Source organism: Lonchura striata, chromosome Z (assembly GCF_046129695.1).
Source record: "Lonchura striata isolate bLonStr1 chromosome Z, bLonStr1.mat, whole genome shotgun sequence".
Lineage (NCBI taxonomy): Eukaryota > Metazoa > Chordata > Aves > Passeriformes > Estrildidae > Lonchura > Lonchura striata.
The window spans coordinates 29,739,475-29,758,869 of record NC_134642.1 but is presented as its reverse complement, the minus strand read 5'-3'; the positions used below and the strand labels follow the sequence as shown (position 1 = coordinate 29,758,869).

Sequence of the window (19,395 nt, the reverse complement as noted above, 5' to 3'; positions counted from 1 at the left end):
TTCCAACCCAAACCATTCTATTGTTCTATGATAACAATTCACCTTGGTCTTTGGCAACTTACTCTTAGAGCTGTTGGTGACCTTGAGTAGTCAACGATATCACACCGGAATGAGTATCCTGTGGCCCAGCCTGACATAAGAAACTGGAGGAAAAAAAGGGCAAAGATTAACTTTACATCTTTTGAAAAGTTCATTAATTTTGGATTACTTTTGCAATCACTAAGCAGGAGGGAAAAAACAATATTAAAAACACCTTAAATCAGCAACTTTGTCAGTCATCTACCTGTATCTGGGATAGCTACCAAAAAAATCCTTTGCTGTTGCAGATAGAGGAATTTCTAATTCCAGGACCACACCCATAGACAAAAATTTTCTTCCTACACCCATTATTTCAGCTTTAGTAACTGACAAGAAGAAAGAGATGCATCTCAAAACCAGTGTTAAAAAACAGCTTTCTGCATAAGTAAGACCTCAAAGCCAAATATAATTATTTTGAAAATTGCTATCACAGCTAACTATCTTAATACAAAAAAGAATACAACACAGCATCCTAATACACTAACAAAACCAGTACAACAGAAAGCCATTGCTAGTTATCATTAAAGACAAGGAACAAATCAATATGCATGATATATATTTTATACCATAGTCTCTAAAATTCTGCTTAGTTAAACTTCATGGTGCAATTAGTTTTCCACTTATATGAGTGATGAGAAACTACAACTGAAAGCACATGACCAAAGGACTATATGTACCAAATATAATCTTTTCTCTTGGAATATGTTAAAGTTTGGACAAGAGCAACATTATTATTATAGTTGACTGATTCTACTGCCAGCCATTATGACATCTGTATTTTATTATCCTCATGATGCTTCTCATTATCACCATCCACTTATGCATGCTAAGAGCTTCACCCCTCCTAACTGGAGCAGGCTTTAGTCCTTTTAACTTCCTGAAAGAACTAACTACTTAAAAAAAACAGGTTTCTTTAGAACACCAGCACTAAAACACCCACCAAATGACTTTGTTTCAAAAAGGGAAAGAATCAGCTTCTTGCTGACCTCCGGACAATAGCAGAAATTCATTTGGTTGCACTCTGTCCATGTATGCTTTCATGAAATTGTAACATGGAAGCCTTGAGAGTAGACTTATTGAATACTGTGCCAGTGTCAGACACTAACAGAAGTTTAATTTTTTCTTTTGTTGTTTCTTTGTGGGCTTTTTTTTTGTTTGTTTATGAAGTTTATAACCAAAACCAAACTTGGAACCAAATTCCAAAAGGAAATTCAGCAATTAAAAAAAAAAAAAAGTCCAAATAGCATAAGTATTTATCTTGCCCACCGCTTTCCACACAACAGTCATGACAAAGTAGCTGCTGCTGAAGTGCCTTTAGAGAGCTTAGAAGAAATGTTAGGTATTCACTGTAACTCCTGATAAAATTCATGCAAATTAAGCTAATAGGAACATATCCTGCCAATTTGGCACAATAATCTGTCAGCTTTTTATTACTAGTTTGCCAAACCTGTAATAGTCACATAGTCTGGGAGTCACATACAGGGTGAGTAGTAGCACAGTGATGCTTCATTGAGCAAACATGTAATGCTGTCACTCACACAATACTGTCAACAAATAGCTACACTTCAAAAAACCCCACTAAAGCCCACCAAATCCCAACAAAAGTAAAGCCCCACAGAAGCAAAATCTCAACATTGCTTTTGAAAAAAATGAGAATTTACTATTTTGGGGCTGTGGGGAAAATCAGTGTTAAAGTTACTAATAATTTGGGCCTAGGGGGAAAGCAGGGGGCAGAAGTTGGAGGGTTTTTGTTTAGAGGGGTTTTGTTTTTCATTTAAAGGACAAAAATGCCTTGAATTTTGTTAACCTCTGTCATTGATTTAAAAGGCAGATCTAAGTGAAGATTATTTCACAGTAGACATACTCTATACAGTGTTTGAAACATCAATTGTTGCTCCTTCCGCTTAAAGACAGTCTGTCACATTACCACATAGTAGGACAGAAACAATTACAAAATACTAAGAAAAGCATATTGTCTGCTTTACCTGCTGCAATACAAAGAATTTAAATGATGAAAAATTTAAACTTACAAAATTGTATATAATAACACAGAATTTTTCATGTTCTCTCTTTCTGGATATGACTTATTCTCTTTGTCCAAGAATTACAAGTTTCACATACACCTTGGAGGATGATAATTACTGCCATGACAATAATATTTTTGAGAATTGCAGTGTAGGAGTTATATTAATAAATTTATTAAAAGTTAGTTGTTAAAGACATGAAATATATTAATACATTACAAACATAATACTTACTTCATAAGTCATATATAAAGAGAGGGCTACCACACTAAAATTATAAAATGTCATGATCTGCCTGAGTTCAAAAGGTTTTTTATTTTCCATGAGTTTGGGTCCCAAGGAAGTGACAAAATAAACGTAGGTTCCAATGATAAAAGTTGTTGGAAAAGGTGAAGACATGAGTGGCCAGCCTTCCAATCTTGGATCTAGAGAGGGTAGAGGAAGGAAAAAAAAAAAAAAATCAGATGTCTATAGTACTTACTAAAACAACTACAGAAAAGTATTTAATTCCTGATGGTCTAGGTTTTTCTGTCATTGATCATGTTTAAGAGTCCATTCACCTCAAATCTATACTAACTGGATAACATGATTTAACCCATGTAGGATTTAGCACTTCTTTCTTCACATATGATGAAAAGGAGACACAGACTCACGAGTGACATGATTTTGTCTTTATAGCACAACAAAGAACACACTTTTAATGACAAGAAAGTTATAATACAACAATCAAATGTTGCAAGTTATTTCACAGTTATGCCAGAGAGCTGTATTGCAGAGGCACCTCCTTGTAAGCACAACCCACTCCCTCGCCACTCCCTCGCAGATGAGGCAGGCAGGTATTTCATCTGAGCATCACCATGATTTCACTGCACCCTTTTGTTGTTCATTACAGAGTCCAGATCACCAAAGACTGACACATCTCCCCATAAGCAGGTGAACTGATACAAACCTCGTGTAATGTTTATTTTCTTTAATTTTTTTTTACGCTGTCTTTTGGAAGATTTGGTTCAGAATGATCCCAAACTTTAGTAGTTACTGACTCAGTAAACTGCTGCTTTCATGGTTTCCTGCTGTATTTTAAGGATAAAATTATACTACTGTTATTTTTGTCAAGTGTTTAATTCATAGCCAAATGTTTCAAATCAGCGAATTTTCAACCCACAGCATTCAAGCAACCTTTCAGCCATGAGACCTTCTGATGTGGTTAACAGCCACTGGAAGTGTAAAAACAGATTGAGGAAGAGAGCATTTTACAATACTGCTCACAGCTTGTGATGTGCCAGTGCTGCTGTCCACAGACCAAGGAGGACTGTGACCCACAGCATGAGGAATCTGCTCAAGTATGCTGCAGGAGAACCACCATCTCTTCACAACTGTTTTTGTTGTATCTACCTTTGCCCTGCTCCTACCAAACCTTTCCCACTATTCTTCCCAGCCTGATCCTGAGAAAACCATATTCCACCACTAACACTATTGTACAAAATGCCAAATACAAGCACTGCTGGGCATGGAGACAACTCAGGGTCTGGAGTCATGGATACTGCAGCAGAAGTGCATGCTCCCTCCCAATCTACTTCACCCTGTGTGTCATACTAATTAAACTCCCTGCTCACGTACAGGCTGTGCTTTTATGGAAGAAGAAAAGTGGTGCTCAGCTATGCTAGAAAAAATAAATCAATAGTCTTATCTATCAAACCTTAATCACTTCTCAATTTTTTTCCAGGAATTAGCTCATCCCTGTCACTATCTATCTACCACAGTGAGAAACACTGAGACTGATAGGTCTTAGCCCAAAAATTGAGGTCTTCTCTATCAGCTTTTGGTAAGCAAACAGAATAAGAGAGTTGCAACATAAAATCAAAGTGGGATTAATATCCCTTACTAACTGCAACAAGAGACAAACATTCTTTGTCAAATTGCCACTGTTACAGAGTTAATTACTCTGAGGGTTGATTTCAAAACACTGAAACTTATCAGGGCTTGGTTTTTTTTTTTTCATTTTGCAAAAGTAAAATGCAGTTACACACTGTGCATTAATTAACTGATAAAATGCAATTGTTTCGTAATGAAAGAAAGTTAAAATTATACATTCAGCACCATAGGAAAAACTCAAATATATATTCAGGCAACTAGAGACACTAACAAGAGAGTCACTGTCTGCACTTTACTTACTCTGACTTTAATTCCATAAACTACCTGAGTTTTGTTTACTTCCTAATTTAAAATGCAGAACCTAGACCATCATGTTAATAGGTTACCTGGCAAGTCTTACAAATATTCACAGGATGACAAAGCTGCTTCTAAGTTGATAAACAGCACACCTAGCATAGCTACACATTGCTATTCAAAATTATTGGGAGTTAGTAAGTTTTAGATTTAAATGACTCACCGGCATCTTTAATCCATTCATCATACAGTAGTATAGCCTTTGATGTCAGATTGCTAAAGGCCATTCTCATTTGATTTTTATGATGCTGCCTGCAGAAAACAAGCCAAAACAGAAATATGGATTTTTGTCAATAAAGAAAGATTAATAAAAGTTTTTTGGGAAAGATTTGCAGGAAGCAGTGTGATAAAAAAAAAGATAAAAGGCTAACAGAGCACCATATGTCCAATACAGATCAGGAAGCATTAGCTGGCCAGATCCCACTATCCTTGGGTCTAATTTATAGCAGAGGTGCTATGCACAATATGATTTTGCAATCTCTACATACATACCAGGTGCTTCCGTGCCATAAAGTGTTATCTGTGAAGCTGTGGTTAACCATTACAGTTAAGAGGTAAATATGAATAAACAACAGATGCTTAAATTATTTTTTATCACCATCTCCCCTTTAAGTCCAAACCACTGATATATAAGGAAGTTCAGCTTTACAACATTTATTATTGAAAAAAAATCTAAATAATAAGTATTTCTAAGGTATGTGGGAAGGAGAAATGGTACCAATATGTCAGCATACTCCTTTTAAATACAATAATTAGCCATGTTATAATTAGTATGCAAATCCCACTCTGATGAATCAAATGTTTCCACACCAGAATCATGGAATGCCATAGTACCAATGGCAGCACCATTAACCCTCAAGAATTATCCAGCACATCCGCATGCAGTACCTCCTACTTGTGTAAAAGTTTTCAGAGAAGTATTCTTATGTGAATACTGATTTTTTGCTCCACAAACAGGCACTCATCAGCCCTTCCCTTGCTTCATCTCCCCTAGAAAATACCTTCTAAAAATCCCAGCACATTTGATGGCACATTTTCATACCTACTCAGTGTCTCACTTTAGCACATGAATTCTCTCAATATCCCTTCACGATCTTCACACTTTATTCACCTTTATTAGTAGTATTTTTTCATTATTTCATACTGCAGAACACCTTGATAATCAGCTCCCTTCCTCTTGCAGCCATTCTGCATCTCCTCCGGCTAAGCCAGCTGCAGGCTGACAGAGCCAGTTCTTCCCTCATTATGGTAATGCATCGCTCTCCTCTGATCTCTCCACTATCATCTTCTCATTTATCTTCACCTTAACAGTCCAGAAAAACAATTTTACCTTTATTTCCACTTCTACAAGTACATCCTGTTCACTGCCATTTCACAGGAATTTTTAGCCACTATACTCACCCTTCACTGCAAGATGCAACACAGACAAGCCTGCCTCCACTAGAGTTCAACTGATCTACTTCATCTCTATTCCCATTTTGCTGCCCACTTGTTTTCCTGGTTGCATTTCTGTCCTGTGTCTCTGAATATCTGAAACCACCGCCAGTTTCATGTTTGGAAAATATTCCCCCTGCAAGTCTCTTTTAAGTTCACATTTTCTAGAAATATCATCTTCCAACATCAGCATTTCCCAATTCAATGTCATTGCCTTCACACTGACCATTTTCATGCATCCTGTATTCGTATTACAATATTTGCTTCAGCACTCTATGCTGATAAAGGTGCTGACAAAGCAAGAACTAGGGGGCATTCTCTTTCTTTACTAATGGAAACATGAGGAGTACTCTTGTATTTGACACTAGCAATCACATGAGATAAAGGATTTTATGGTTAGAGGCAAATTATAAATATTGTTGTCACCTTGCTCCATAAGTCAACTACGGATGATATCAAACACACATAAATCCAATCCTGTCCTGAACACCAGGTACTTCAGAGTGCTCAACTGTGACAGCCAAGCAATTCAGCCATAACTGGTGCTGGGGAGGAACTGTTTAAAAAATGTTTACTTTATAAATAACTATTGTATTAAATTGTTAGACCAATTAAATAAATAATCCTTTTAATCCAATATTATTTCAGTTTCAGACACATGAGAACAGTCTGTCAAGAGAAAAGGCATGGCAAACTGAAAGTACTTTGGTTATAACAGAATTCAGTGAAAGCCCACAGAAACCTTGGGCAGAGCATGGCTCAATTTTTCAACAAATATATTCACTGAGTACAAATAATCATAATATATTTAACTGCTTCTTTGGTAAGAAAAGTGGCTGATTTCACTGCCACTCAGTTTTCCCACCCTTGCATTACTACAACTCAGATTGGCTAGCTCAACATGCTGACCAAGACTGAAGTTAGACAAGAAATCTGCTTCAAGACATGCTCCTAAAAATCCAGAAAATTCAGTGTAGAATCTGACACTAAATCAATTGCCATATAGTATCAGTGTATTTGGTTTGCATAGTCAAGCTTTGGTGGTGGTAGGGCTACAGGGTGGCTTCTGTGAGAGCCTGTGAGAAGCTTCCTCAGTGTCAAGCAGAGCCAGTGGCTTCAAAGGTGGCTTCAAAGGTGTATGTGCCACTGGCTAAGGCTGGGCCAATTAGAAATTGTGGTAATGCCTCTATGATAACAGATTTAAGAAGAAAAAAAACACCCAATGTTTGTGCTGTTTTAATTGCCACCAGAGAAGACCAGAGTGAGAACATGTGAGAGGAACAGCCCTGCAGACGCCCAGTCAGCACAGAAGGAAGGGAAGGAGGTGCTCTAGGGGCCAGAGCTGAGGTTCCCCTGCAGCCCATGGTGAGACCATGGTGAGGCAGCTGTGGCCCTGCAGCCCATGGAGGGCCCTGGGGATGCAAAGATCCATCTGCAGCCCCTGGAGGATGTGGATGCCTGAGAGGAGGCTGTGAACCCATGGAGAGAGAAGGCCACACTGGAGCAGGCTGTGCCTGAAGGCCTACACCCCATGGAAGAGTGAGTGACACTGCAGCAGTTCATGGACACACTGGAGAAGTTAATTGAGATGTTCTGGAGAAGTTCTCTCATGGGGGGAGACCCCATGCTGTAGCAGGGACTCCTCTCCCTGAGCAGCAGCAGGGATATGCAATGAACTGACCCCAACCTCCATTCCCCATCTCCCTGCACCACTCTAGCGGGAGGAGGCAGAGCCGGGACGGGTGGGGGAAGTGTTTTCAGATCTCATTTTACTTCTCATTAGTATGCTCTGATTTAGTTAGTAATAAATTGAATGATTACATTTAATTTGAGTCTATTCTGCCTATGATGGTATTTGGTGAGTGATCTTTCCCAATCCTTATCCTAACCCATTAATCCTTTGTTGTATTTTTTCTCCTCTGTCCAGCTGTGAAGGGGAGTGTGAGAGAGGCTTTAGTGGGCATCTGGCACCTAGACAGGGTCAACCCACTACAAAGGGTTTGGGGTGTTGATTATGACACTCTCTTACAGTTATCATTCAACAACTGCAAATTCACAAATACACAATTCTTTACATTTACCCACCTGACTCCTCCACTTTAATTTTTGCATCAGAAATCAGACAAATGTGCTGTCAGCATTTAAATAGCAACTCTTATGCCTGCCAGGCATTGAGGCCAAATGCAAAACTTTTATCTGAAATCCATCTATTTCTAATAGATTTCTTGTAGTTGTAGTAGAAAGGCAGATGATGGAAATAGTGAACCTGGCCCTTGCCATACTGATGAGGGATTTGTCCCAACTCTTCTGACCCCGGCATTCACATCTCCTCTTCCTTTAAAACAGTCCTCAAAAGTTTAGACAGCAGAGGCTCTTAGCCTTCAAGATTTATTTTCTGTTCATAGACAAGCAATAAGCAACTCCACCACAGTTACTGAACTTTTCTGAAAGTTTCTGGAGTCCAGTTACTTGGAGTTCAGTAACTTGAGAGAAGGACTTACACAGAAAGCAGACCAGGCCTCAACACTCAATAGTCACTGATCTGAATCTAAAGGCAAGCAAAATACAGTAAGTTAACTCCAATTGCTTTAAGAAATAATGTCTGGAAGAAAGATAGTGCTGGTCAGAACTTTCCTACAGTTTAAAGATTTATTTTAAACCAAGTTTTATATATGACATTACTATTTACATTTCAATGTGTTTTACAATTCTACCTATTTTTCTTACCTAGCAACCCCATTTTCCTTCATAAATCCACTTCTGTGAACAACAGTTTACATTAATGATAATTATTTGTTAACCACCTACAAAAGGAGAGTTAATGGCAGCATGAAAAATATTTTATCTTACCTTGTTACACTTACTTCACACATATTCATACACACTGGAAAATAATATGATCAAGGCCTGCTTTTTTAATGGAACAGTGAAAAAAAAAAGGAAATCACATACCTTCACTACAAGATAAACAACTAGCTTGTGCTTCATCAAAAAACCCAAACCATTTCTGAAAGACTGTTTTTTTTATAGTACAACTGTGTTGTTAAGAAGTAAACTGATAATGCTTTGATTGTAATGCAATCTTTCAAAATGTTTGGCAGTGGGCTACAGAAATTATCTTCTAAGAGACTGGAAAGAGTTCACCTAAGGGATCAAAGAGTTGGGGCCAGAGAAGGCCATTTGTTAAATACATAGTTTTAGTTCTTCATACTATAAACTCATCAGCCTGTTATGCATTTGTATAGCCCTGGTTCAGTCAGGAAAACACTTGGTTTACCTACCTGCTAATGTAATTACAGAATCAGTACACCAACACTTATTTCCAATCTTCTCCTTTCTGCTCATATCAAAATTTTAAAATGTCATTAAAATGCACAATAGATTGTCCAATTTGTAGCAAACTCTCTCAAAATTAGGTAACACAAACAGACTCATTTTCAAAACTGGGTCATTTATACAATAAATTGCAAACAGTTTACATAAACTCAAAAATGCAGTAATATAAGTAGTCTGGCCAGCTTGAAAAGTTCTAAACAATAAAGACAGTCCTCTCAAACACATGCAATTGGAAAACAACTTTCAAAGCCACCTAAAAAATGTATGCAAGATATTCAACTCTTCAGAAGAAATAAGCATTACTTTTCTTTTTTTTTCAATTGAAATAACACTGTGTACCTAAGTTCAAGTCAGTGTAGCAGAATAATTTCTGAAGATATCTTTAAACAAATGTGCCTCCACCACTGTAAGAAAAGGAGATATAAGTGAGGAAAAGGAGGAAAGTGTTTGTGTTAATGAACAAAGTAATCTGCTGTGCTCTGGTTGCCGGCAGCTCAGCAGACAGCTGGAAAAGCCCACTAAATGCAGCTAAGCTAAGCCATAGAGCTTGGCAGAACCACTTCCAAGCTGGAGCATTACCTTTACTGTAGAGACAAGGGCAGATAATATTGTTTACACCAACAAAAATTACACAAATACTACAGCAAACCATATGAGAATGTCTGATGATAAGTGGTAAGGAAACAAGCTATTGGAAGTGCTCAAGGTCACTTAGCTCACATAACTATTAGTGATTTTTGTAATGGGAATTACTGGTATGCCTCAAATATTCCTACTTTTTAAATGAGAACAAGAAGTTTCTCATATTCCTTTGGTTAACCCACATGAATGATATTTGCCATTCTTTATGCTCATTTATTCCCCCTACAGACTTTTTAAATAATAAAACAGATATCAAGATTTGCTTTTAAATAGTAATTTTACAAAAATTGTTTTATGTTAATGGCTACTAAACAAAATATGCACATGAAAGAACTTCACCAAAAAAATACACAAAAAATAAAAAAGAAAAACCCAGACTGAAGCAATCTAATATAAGCTGTGTCACTCCAAAAACAATTTTCAATTCAGCATGAACTTAAGACACTTAACATTAAAAATATACATTAGAGAAAAAAGTTCATTATGAAAAGACAGACAAGATACTTTTATAGGGATCCTTTAGAAAATATCTGGGGATTATGACAACTCAGGGCAGAATTCAGTGCTCTATTTTCCACCCAGGATGGGTCTCAGAAACAAAGCTTCTGGAGTATCACACCTAGCATGGTAAGACAGTGATGAGTCGAGGATTGTCTACCCTGCAGACCCCACTGGAAAAGGGGGAGAGCCTACAGCAACATTGACACATGCAGGTCTGATTTCAAAATTATAGCTTAAGAAATGGCAGTAATACTGACTTGCATATGCAGGTACAATTATGAAACTTCCATGTTTCAGAATCACTTTGTATACTGTTGTTAATCTGCTCTTGAAGTTCAGAAGGTAATTAAATTAGGACGTTTCGCAGATGGTATCTTAAGATTTACCTGGGAAATACCAGCTCTGCCCTTCCTATTTCCCAAGGCTGTGTGTTCATAATTACAGTTATTTTAACTACATTACTCCCTATGTCACATGGCAAGTAACTGCAAACTGCCTATTATATTACACGGATTACTCACCCATGGTCTGCAACAAAGTTTCAGACTTGAGCTAGGTGTCACCTGTTATGGATTTTGCTGAGAGAAGTTTCTGTCACCTTTTCCATTTTTATGCCTTCTCTCAACCATCCAGCCCAGTTTGTGAGAGATTCATCTCATATGAAAGTTTGCTAAATCCTGCTTAAAATTAGGTTGCTTTTTCCTCTTTGATAATAGTGCTTATAAATACTGCCCCTGCTAGAAGACAGGGGACATCCTAAAAACAGATTACTGAGGCTTAGAAACTTTACTAGAACATCTTCTAAAATTCCTCACTGGAACTATTCAATAAGATATCTAATGCTTATCTTGTGTAGTCACCCTTACTGGATTTTTTACATAGTACCTATTTATTTAATTCTTTGCTTTTTAAACTAGCATCAAATCTGTTATTCACCTATGTGACTAAAGTACCCTAAGTAGCAGAACTAGTGAAAACAGCTTTCATTTCAACCACACTTCACACTGGTTTTGTGTCTGCCCAATGGCTTTCCTACTCTGCTACCGTGTAAAGTAAAAACCAGTTTGTATTTTCTTTCACAACTCTCTATGAATTGTTAAAAGAATAGATACTGAAGACTTCACAGCAAAGCTGAACAGTAACAACAGGCATGGAAAACCCCCTTTTTATGGGAACAATTTCAGGGGTATAGCCCTGCTTTATACCCAGCTCCCAGCCAGAATTACATGGGCACTCTCCTGCATCACATACACTGAACCAATCACCAGTATCTGAATGAGTAAGGCCCTCTTTGCAGTCCAGTCCCATAGCATCACTGCCAGTGGCTCTGCTCCAGGCAGCTGCAGGATAAGCCACAGCGCTTCACCAATCCAAATTAAAGCTTAGGCTTTGAGAAAGAAAAAGAAAGTTATTATTTCTCAGTCAACTCAGACTTGTAAGGCTGAACTGGCTTGTGCAAAGGAGATATTAAAACTCACAAACTGAAATGCCACAGAAAGGGAGAAAACTGGGAATAAAAGCCCTGTCATAGATCCCTTTAAGCTAATAATGAAGATATGCAAGGAGGCCACATCACCATCCAGTCCCGCCTACTCATAGACAATCCTATACTAGATTGCTAGTCAATCACTTCACATGCTCCACCTCAAAAAGTCATCACACTCTCCATCAGGGTCACTCTACAAGATGAGATGTGAAGCTACAAAAATTACATTGTGCTACAGTAAGGCAGGAAAAGACCTGTCATCACCAGTATCTTAAATATCTTAAATGTATCACCTGAGGTTGCAGGGATGCATCTGAAATGATCCTAGGGACTAATCTTCTACATCACATAGAAAGACTTATCAAGTCTAAATAGCCTGGAAGGAATTTTCTTTACAAGTCTGAATCTACTTATCAGGTTAAATCAAGTAGGAAACTCTGGGTACATCCCTGAAAAAATTCTCAGTTTCACTTAGTACTTGAGCACCACGGACATCACTGTATCTTCACCAATTTTCTCTCCCCATACTTCCAATGTTTCAGAGAAAACAAACAACATCAGCAGGGATAAAGTTCCTAAGATTTCAACTTGTTTCAGTGCTCCCCTGCCTTTAACAAAAGTTCTTTATTAAGCATTTAAATGTCAGCATCCTTCAGCCAACTAGTCCCACATACCTACTCTGCTGCAGTGAGTGGCTCCTCATACAGCTTAGAAGAAAGCTCTTCTTCTTGGTGCTCCAGTGCACAACTCACTATTGACTCCTTTGATTCTAGCTCAGTGACACCAGCTCACAATGTCACCTAGACCCACATACACAGTGACAGAGGCACACACAGCATAACAACTTTCACTTAGAAGTCAAAATAAGGTTGTTAGTGCAACCTCACTTCCATTAGATAATGGTATATCATTACCCTAATCAAAGGCCTTTGGTAATGCATTGATTTAGTAACTGGGCCATATCCAACCCTGGTTAACATCCTCCTTTCCTAAAGGAGGGTGTTAGACTCTCCTGTTAGAGTCTCCTGTTTCCTCCTTACCTTATTATGCAACTAGGAAAGCAGCTCTTCAGATTTACCTGAAAGACCAGATCAACTAAGCTTTAGGTAATTTTAAAGAGACTTTCACAAAACATAAGCTAATGGCTAGAAAGCAGTAACACAATCAGCCATGCTGCGCAATCATGCTGCTCCTACCTCACGTGCACCCTGCTCGCTCATCTACAAGTCAACGTCTTCCTAACATACAGAGCTCTTACCCATGCTGTTTGTTTTTCCTTCACAAACAGCTACAGTAGAGACAGTTCTGATAAGGATATGTAAGAATTATTTACAGCTGTGGTGTTTCTAAAGTGTATGCACATCATTAGTAACCAAGCAAAACAGAATACAGAGATCTGTACTGAACTAGAGGGGAAGGACTGCTATTTACCTGCACTGCAAAAGATAACACAGACTGGGTTTTTTAAGCTGCCTAGGAAGCACATTTTTAATACTCAGTATATGCATAAGTTGTAAAAAGAGAGAGGGAGTGCAAATCTCAGCTAAATACTTTGAATGAAAGGGATCAAAGTCTAATGTCCGAGACTGTCCCCTTCTCTTAGCAGCAAGCTGAATCATTGAGTTGGCTCCACCACATCATCTACCCTAATTCACAGTTAAGAGTTAATGCCTAAGTTAACTGAATATAAGGCTCTCATACATTGAATTAATCATAATAGAAGCAGTTTGCTACCAAGGACTTGGTTTGTGCTTACCCACATCTCAGTAGAACAACAACATAAATTGTCATTAAATAGTCACAGTGGGGGTCACTCCTTGGAAACGGAAACAGAAAAGCAGAGCTAGACTTCAGCTTCCAGACAAGACTCCTTACAATAAAAGGGAACAGGAGCCATTGCATAGGTAGTACCTTGCTAACCTAGCCAATGCCAATGGAAAAAAAAAGCAGACAAGCCTTTTTATTTCCAAAGACATGTCATAACCAAGTAATCAATGGCAATGTACCAGCTGGTATTCAGCATCAAGAAAAAAATATTAGACCATAATTTTCACTTGTGGTAGATGGGACTGTCTTTGTAACATGAAAATACATCAGAAAGGAGTTTTATAAGAAGCGGAGATGGAAAACAAAAAGTAAATAATTATCTTAAGAACACAATATTCACCTTAAGAAAGGTGAGCAAGTAAAGTGAAAAATATTCATAATTATTAAAGGAAGAGGTGTTTTTCCACAGTTAAATCTTGTGTTTAGCATACACTCAGCTCTTGTCAGCGTAGTTGCCATGGCAAAACAACATTGCAAAATCAATGCCATTTTATGGAATTTTTATTGCACCAGCTCCAACCTTGCTGGGTTCAGAATATTAGTAAGTAGTAACACTGATAACACCCGTCAAGCGTTGCAACATACTGTTTTGTACACCCTCTAACGCAGCAATTTACAGTAGTTGAACTGCTCCCACACCACTCTCCCATGCTGACGTGAGCTAATTTGCTTTACCATTGTTTCCCACTGACTTGCACTTGCTCAACCTACCCACCACCCTCTGGGTCCTGGGCTGATATCCTCGGCAGCAAAATAATGCATTCCTTCTGCCCCTATTTTGCTTGCATCTCAGTAGGCAGGAATAAATTTTAAAGGCAGCTGACCTAGAACTGACACCCTCCCTTCCCTCCCCCTCTTTTTAAGCTTCCATGCAGCATAGCTGACATGCTGCTGAGCATTGTAAACATAAGCAACTGCACCCTCCCTGGGAGGCTCTTCCAAGAGAGTGGGAACCAGCTGTGCTGGCACCTTTGGCAGTGACCCTCAGTGCAATGTGACCTTTTGACAGTGTGACACGGCCAGCAGCAGCACAGTGACAGGTGATGGCAGAACTTTGAGGTGACAAAAGGTACTTTAAAGGAAATGTCCTAAGTGATTTTTAAACTAAAGTCTCAGAACACTCCTCCTACCCAAGAAAGCATGCTGACAGTATCATTAAAAAGCTGCTGCTCCCACGTCCAGTCTTGGCACATGTACTTTTTGGAGCACTCCAGGAAGGAACTACACTGCCACATCCTAAATCTTTCCAGTCCAGAGCTGGTAATTTATACAGTTGCAGCTAGAAGTTTCAAATCACTACGGGATATGCAGGGAGGTATACAGGAATTAAGTTGTTGTTGTTGTAATTAACATTCTTCAGCATGATGAAAGGTTTGGTTAATCACTATGAAACACACTCATGAGTATTAGTATCAGGCAACCCATGAAGGTACATTATACCACTGTTTGGCAATTTCTCCTGGCACTCCATTTTTTATTTCTGCTTCGGAAAGAAGATCTCCACTTAAAAATAAATTAGCTTATACTTACACCTGACCAGAGTTACTGCAAAGGGAAAAAGTCAATACAGTCTCTGAAATGGAAAAGCCAGATGTTTCTATTATATCCCATACTCAATGGAGGTATCACAATGGTGTGCAGAATGGAAATGGACAGCAAACAGGCATCTGAAGTTTAAGAATAACTGGAGGAAATTACCCCACAGGCTCATCCTGAAGTCAAAGCCACTTGCATTGTGGTTATAGGTTGAATCCAGAGATGAATGCATGGAAATTAGCACATTATAAGCCTCCATTTGATTCTATTCAAAATTTGAGTAAGCTCTTGCGTACCACTCCAGCCATCTTGCATGTTGCTTAGACTACTTGCCTGATAACTTTCCCCAGTACCTTGTCCTTTTGAGATGACTCACCCACTGGAGGCAGATCCAGCTTGACAGCTTGGGCACATGGGGTGAACACAAGAATGGGAGCACGTTTGCTTTCACACAGTGCTAGCAGCAGTTCCAAAATTTTCTTTTCCACTTGCTATGCAGATACCCTTCTAAGGACTGTGGAAGTGCCGGACTTTCAAAGGGTTCTTACAACAGACTTGGAGGTCAAAACTCAAGAAACAGTATGGAATAGGTTGCCTGCAAGCATTAGAGTGAGGAAACATCCTGACACAGTGACCCAGAGCAGGCAAGGGCCAATAGAGACTAAAGAAAATGATTGCATGGGCAACACAATGTTGCATGGACAGTAATCAGAACACAGCCTAAACTCAACAGCTTGCATGAAAGAAAAATTATCCCTTACCTAAAAACATTAACTGGCTTGATCAGCAAAAATATCTAACAAGATTTTTTAACCAGATCTTGTTATAAGAATCCAACCTTAAAAATATATAAATTTTTCATTCAAATTCCAAGAAATCAATCTGCAGGAGTTTGCAGAACAAAATGCAAAACAGAGGTTGATATTACGGGCAAAAATACATTAATGCATTAGTGACAGTAGACAGCTGTAAAGGCATATTTCTGCTCCAGATCTAGTTATCTAGACCTTTGTTCCTTTGCTAATAAGGATTTCTAAAAGTCTTCATTGTTTTGCACTGTCTGGAAGCTCAAGAACAGCACAAAAAGCAGCACTGCGAAGGCCATGAGTTTGTAACTCAAAAACTTTTTTAAATCAGCCTGGAACACCAAAAGGTATCTTCACAGAGAAGCAGAATCAAACAACACATCTATGTGCAAGTTTAATCACAGGTATGTCAGGATTTTTCCATCTTCTGTCAATATTTTCCACTATCACAATAGAATGTGCTTTTTACCATCTTTCTAATCATTTGGAGACCACCCAGAACCACAAGACATCAGTTCAGTTTAAAATACAACAATTCATCCAGACAGCATATATGGATGAACCAGCTATGTCTGGGCAAGGCAACTGCACTTTTTTTTTCCATCTTTTCGATCCTGAAAGATTGCCAAATAGCTAAAAAAAAAAAAAAAAAAATTGAGATCACATCAACAAAGTGCATTAGGCAATGGATGTGCAACATCAGAACAGCACAGGAGACAATAATCCTTCCAACAAAGAAGCTTGGCAAGCAGCAGAATACTCAGCCTAATACTAATGTTCCTTTAAAACACCAGTATACAAGAAACAGACAAGTGTCTAACAGTCCACTCAGCATGCTACAGCAGTAAAACAGAATAAAACTGGACTATCTCCAATACAAAAGGAAATTAGACTTACGTGTAGCTATGCATTTAAGTTATCAAAAAAAGTCTCAGTACTTTTGACATACTGGTTTCAATGCCTTGCAGAAGAGGTCAGTTTTGGTTCACTCTCTGTATAGAGCTCTCAGTCCCCAGATAAAAAGGGACAAGTCTTCTACTACTTAACACAGCAAAACTGTAAGCAAAGCCAAAGTGTTGTGTGCTGTTTCAATATTCCAGTTAATATGCAAAATTAGCAGGCCACACCCCCCTTTCTGAACCTAAAGCAACACCGTAGCCCTCATTAGGAAAGCAGAGCGGTTTGCTTCTGCTCTTCTTCTGCTTCACTCCAGGATGACTCTATTGCTCACATTTAAACCAAACAATTTGCTTTTACACACATTCTTTGTCTTATATATACTTTATTCAGGTGCAGATTCATCCAGCTGACCATATCCAAAAAGCATGATACCATCCCACTAACTGGAAAGAAAGACTGGATCTCTTCCCACTGCAGTCATCCCAAAGAATGAGCCAAGGTCATATAATTTCACCGTCTGTTAAAGTGACTCCCTCACTTAGCACAAAAGTCTTTCTAGATTCAATCAAGTTTTGTCTGATGCTTCAGCACCTTGGATGAAAGCAGCCGATGAAATATCACATTTTACAACATACAAAAATTCTCTACAGGATAAAAGCAAGAACACCAGATTGCACAATTTCTACACCTCCAGAGGCAATTTTCTGTTCCATGCTTTTAAATGTAGTTCAAATGGGGTATATGAGATGTTCAATTTTAAAATAAAATAGCAACCTAATTTCAAAACTGGGAAAAATTCCAAAGCAAACCAGAACTCAGCATGGTCCAGTCCATGTTCAGGAACATTTTCTCCACAACTTTCTGATAAGCTTCCCTAATTGATCAAGTGGATCACTTCAGTTTACAAAAATTTGTTTCAGGATAATCTGAAATTCTAATGGACAATACCCCTTAAGATTTCAAGCAGTCATTAAAGGACTAGTTGAAAGAGGCACAGAGTATTCTACTCTTATTCTATTCTAAACCTGTATTTTACATTCCCTTCTCTCTTTCTAAAATCTGTCATGCTCCCAGTTAGAAGTTAAACTGAGTGAACTTCCTAAACATCAAAGCTATGGCATGAGGCTATCTACAGCCATGTCTTAAAGTTTCTTCCTTTTTCATGTAAAAACAAACTTAAGCAAACTTAACAATGTGACTTGTTACAGAACAACAGGTGCTACAAAACAATGTTGTCAGCACACCAGAAATAATGAGAGTGATTGTAACAAGGCTTTTGAGAAGTGCTCTTTACAGGTAGTTTTATGAAAGGTTTCATTTCAAAGTTGACAATGAACATTTGAGTTTACTTCATTATCCTCTTGCCTTTGGTTGACTGTATATCCTACAATTCTCATTCACAAGAGACAAAGGGGGACAGGGCACTTCTGAAGTAATAATAATTTCATCAAGCTTGTCACACCCCTTCTGTACAGTTAAAGACTAAAAAGTAATTTTTCTTCTTCAGCACTGAACAAACAAGCTAGAACTCTGACTATAAAATTATAAAGAATGTATTTAATCTAGATTTTTCCAACTGTACATACAAATACAAAAGGGATTGTGGATGGTAAGAATGCAAATATTGTAAAACACACTGTTCTCAATATACCTGAATCCAAGTAATTTTTAGCTGTATGAAAGGAAACCTTGCCAGCTACTACTTCTCTGAACTGACTACAGACATTTCCACATGCCCATCTCCATCTACTCATAATGCCACAACTTTCCTGAAAGAAAGAACACAGTACCAATGTGAACCATTCCCATACTCTAAAAGCATGCAGAGAACCACTGAATCAGGTTTTTGTGACTTTGCTTTAAGTCATTTCAGGACTGATGATACAATGCAAATTATTTCCAAATCAACAAACTGATCTTTGTGAGTCAGAGTAAAGCAAGAGTTGCCCCCTTCTTTTGTTAGAAAACAAAGAATAAAAGGAATAGAATAAGCTATATTTTTATCTCAGGCATAGCCATAAACCCAGAACACCATCACTGGGATAGGAGCATTCTCTTGAACCCAGCCCATCAGATGCCTGTTGAAATTTAGCAGCTTTTTGGACAGTACATCCTATTTCTTTGCACTAGGTTTTGCAGTGCACTAGACAAAGTTACACTCACATTCACATGCATTCAGTGAGGCATTGCTTTAAAAAAAAAAAAAGTCTTTGAATAGAGGCTCCAGGCACAGAGCCCAGTGTGCAAGGCCCATATCAATATAAAACATAATCCAAACTACAAAGAATTCACAATACAATTAAACACAGGCAGGCAGCATGTAGGAATTCATAAAGTGCTACAAGCAGCTTCTCTTGAGCACTGCAAGTCTGGCTGTTTACAGGGTAAGTTTGCAATTATAAGAGCACTTTTAATAGTAGCAATGTAATTTTAATCAACCTCTCTCCCCATTACTCATACCTGTTCCTATGTCACCCTTGACTTCTGCTGGAACAACCATTTTTCGGGCTGCATAATAAAACAGATTGGGAAACAGACACAGTATCGGAGAGCAAGCCTCGCAGAAAAATAAATGGTATTTTTAAACCCAGACTGTTTC

At 38.2% G+C, this 19,395-nt stretch overlaps 1 protein-coding gene across 1 annotated transcript in view; it reads right to left on the bottom strand.

The window, feature by feature from the left end:
• ELOVL7 (ELOVL fatty acid elongase 7) overlaps positions 1–19,395 on the bottom strand; it is a 31,868-nt gene that overhangs the window by 7,973 nt on the left and 4,500 nt on the right. The window contains exons 2-4 of the mRNA XM_021534471.3: positions 4,492–4,580; positions 2,337–2,527; positions 63–143 (exon numbers count right to left, since the gene is read on the bottom strand). Of these exons, the coding sequence (XP_021390146.1) occupies positions 63–143; positions 2,337–2,527; positions 4,492–4,561 (342 nt within the window). The 5' untranslated portion in view covers positions 4,562–4,580. The remainder of the gene's footprint in view (positions 1–62; positions 144–2,336; positions 2,528–4,491; positions 4,581–19,395) is intronic.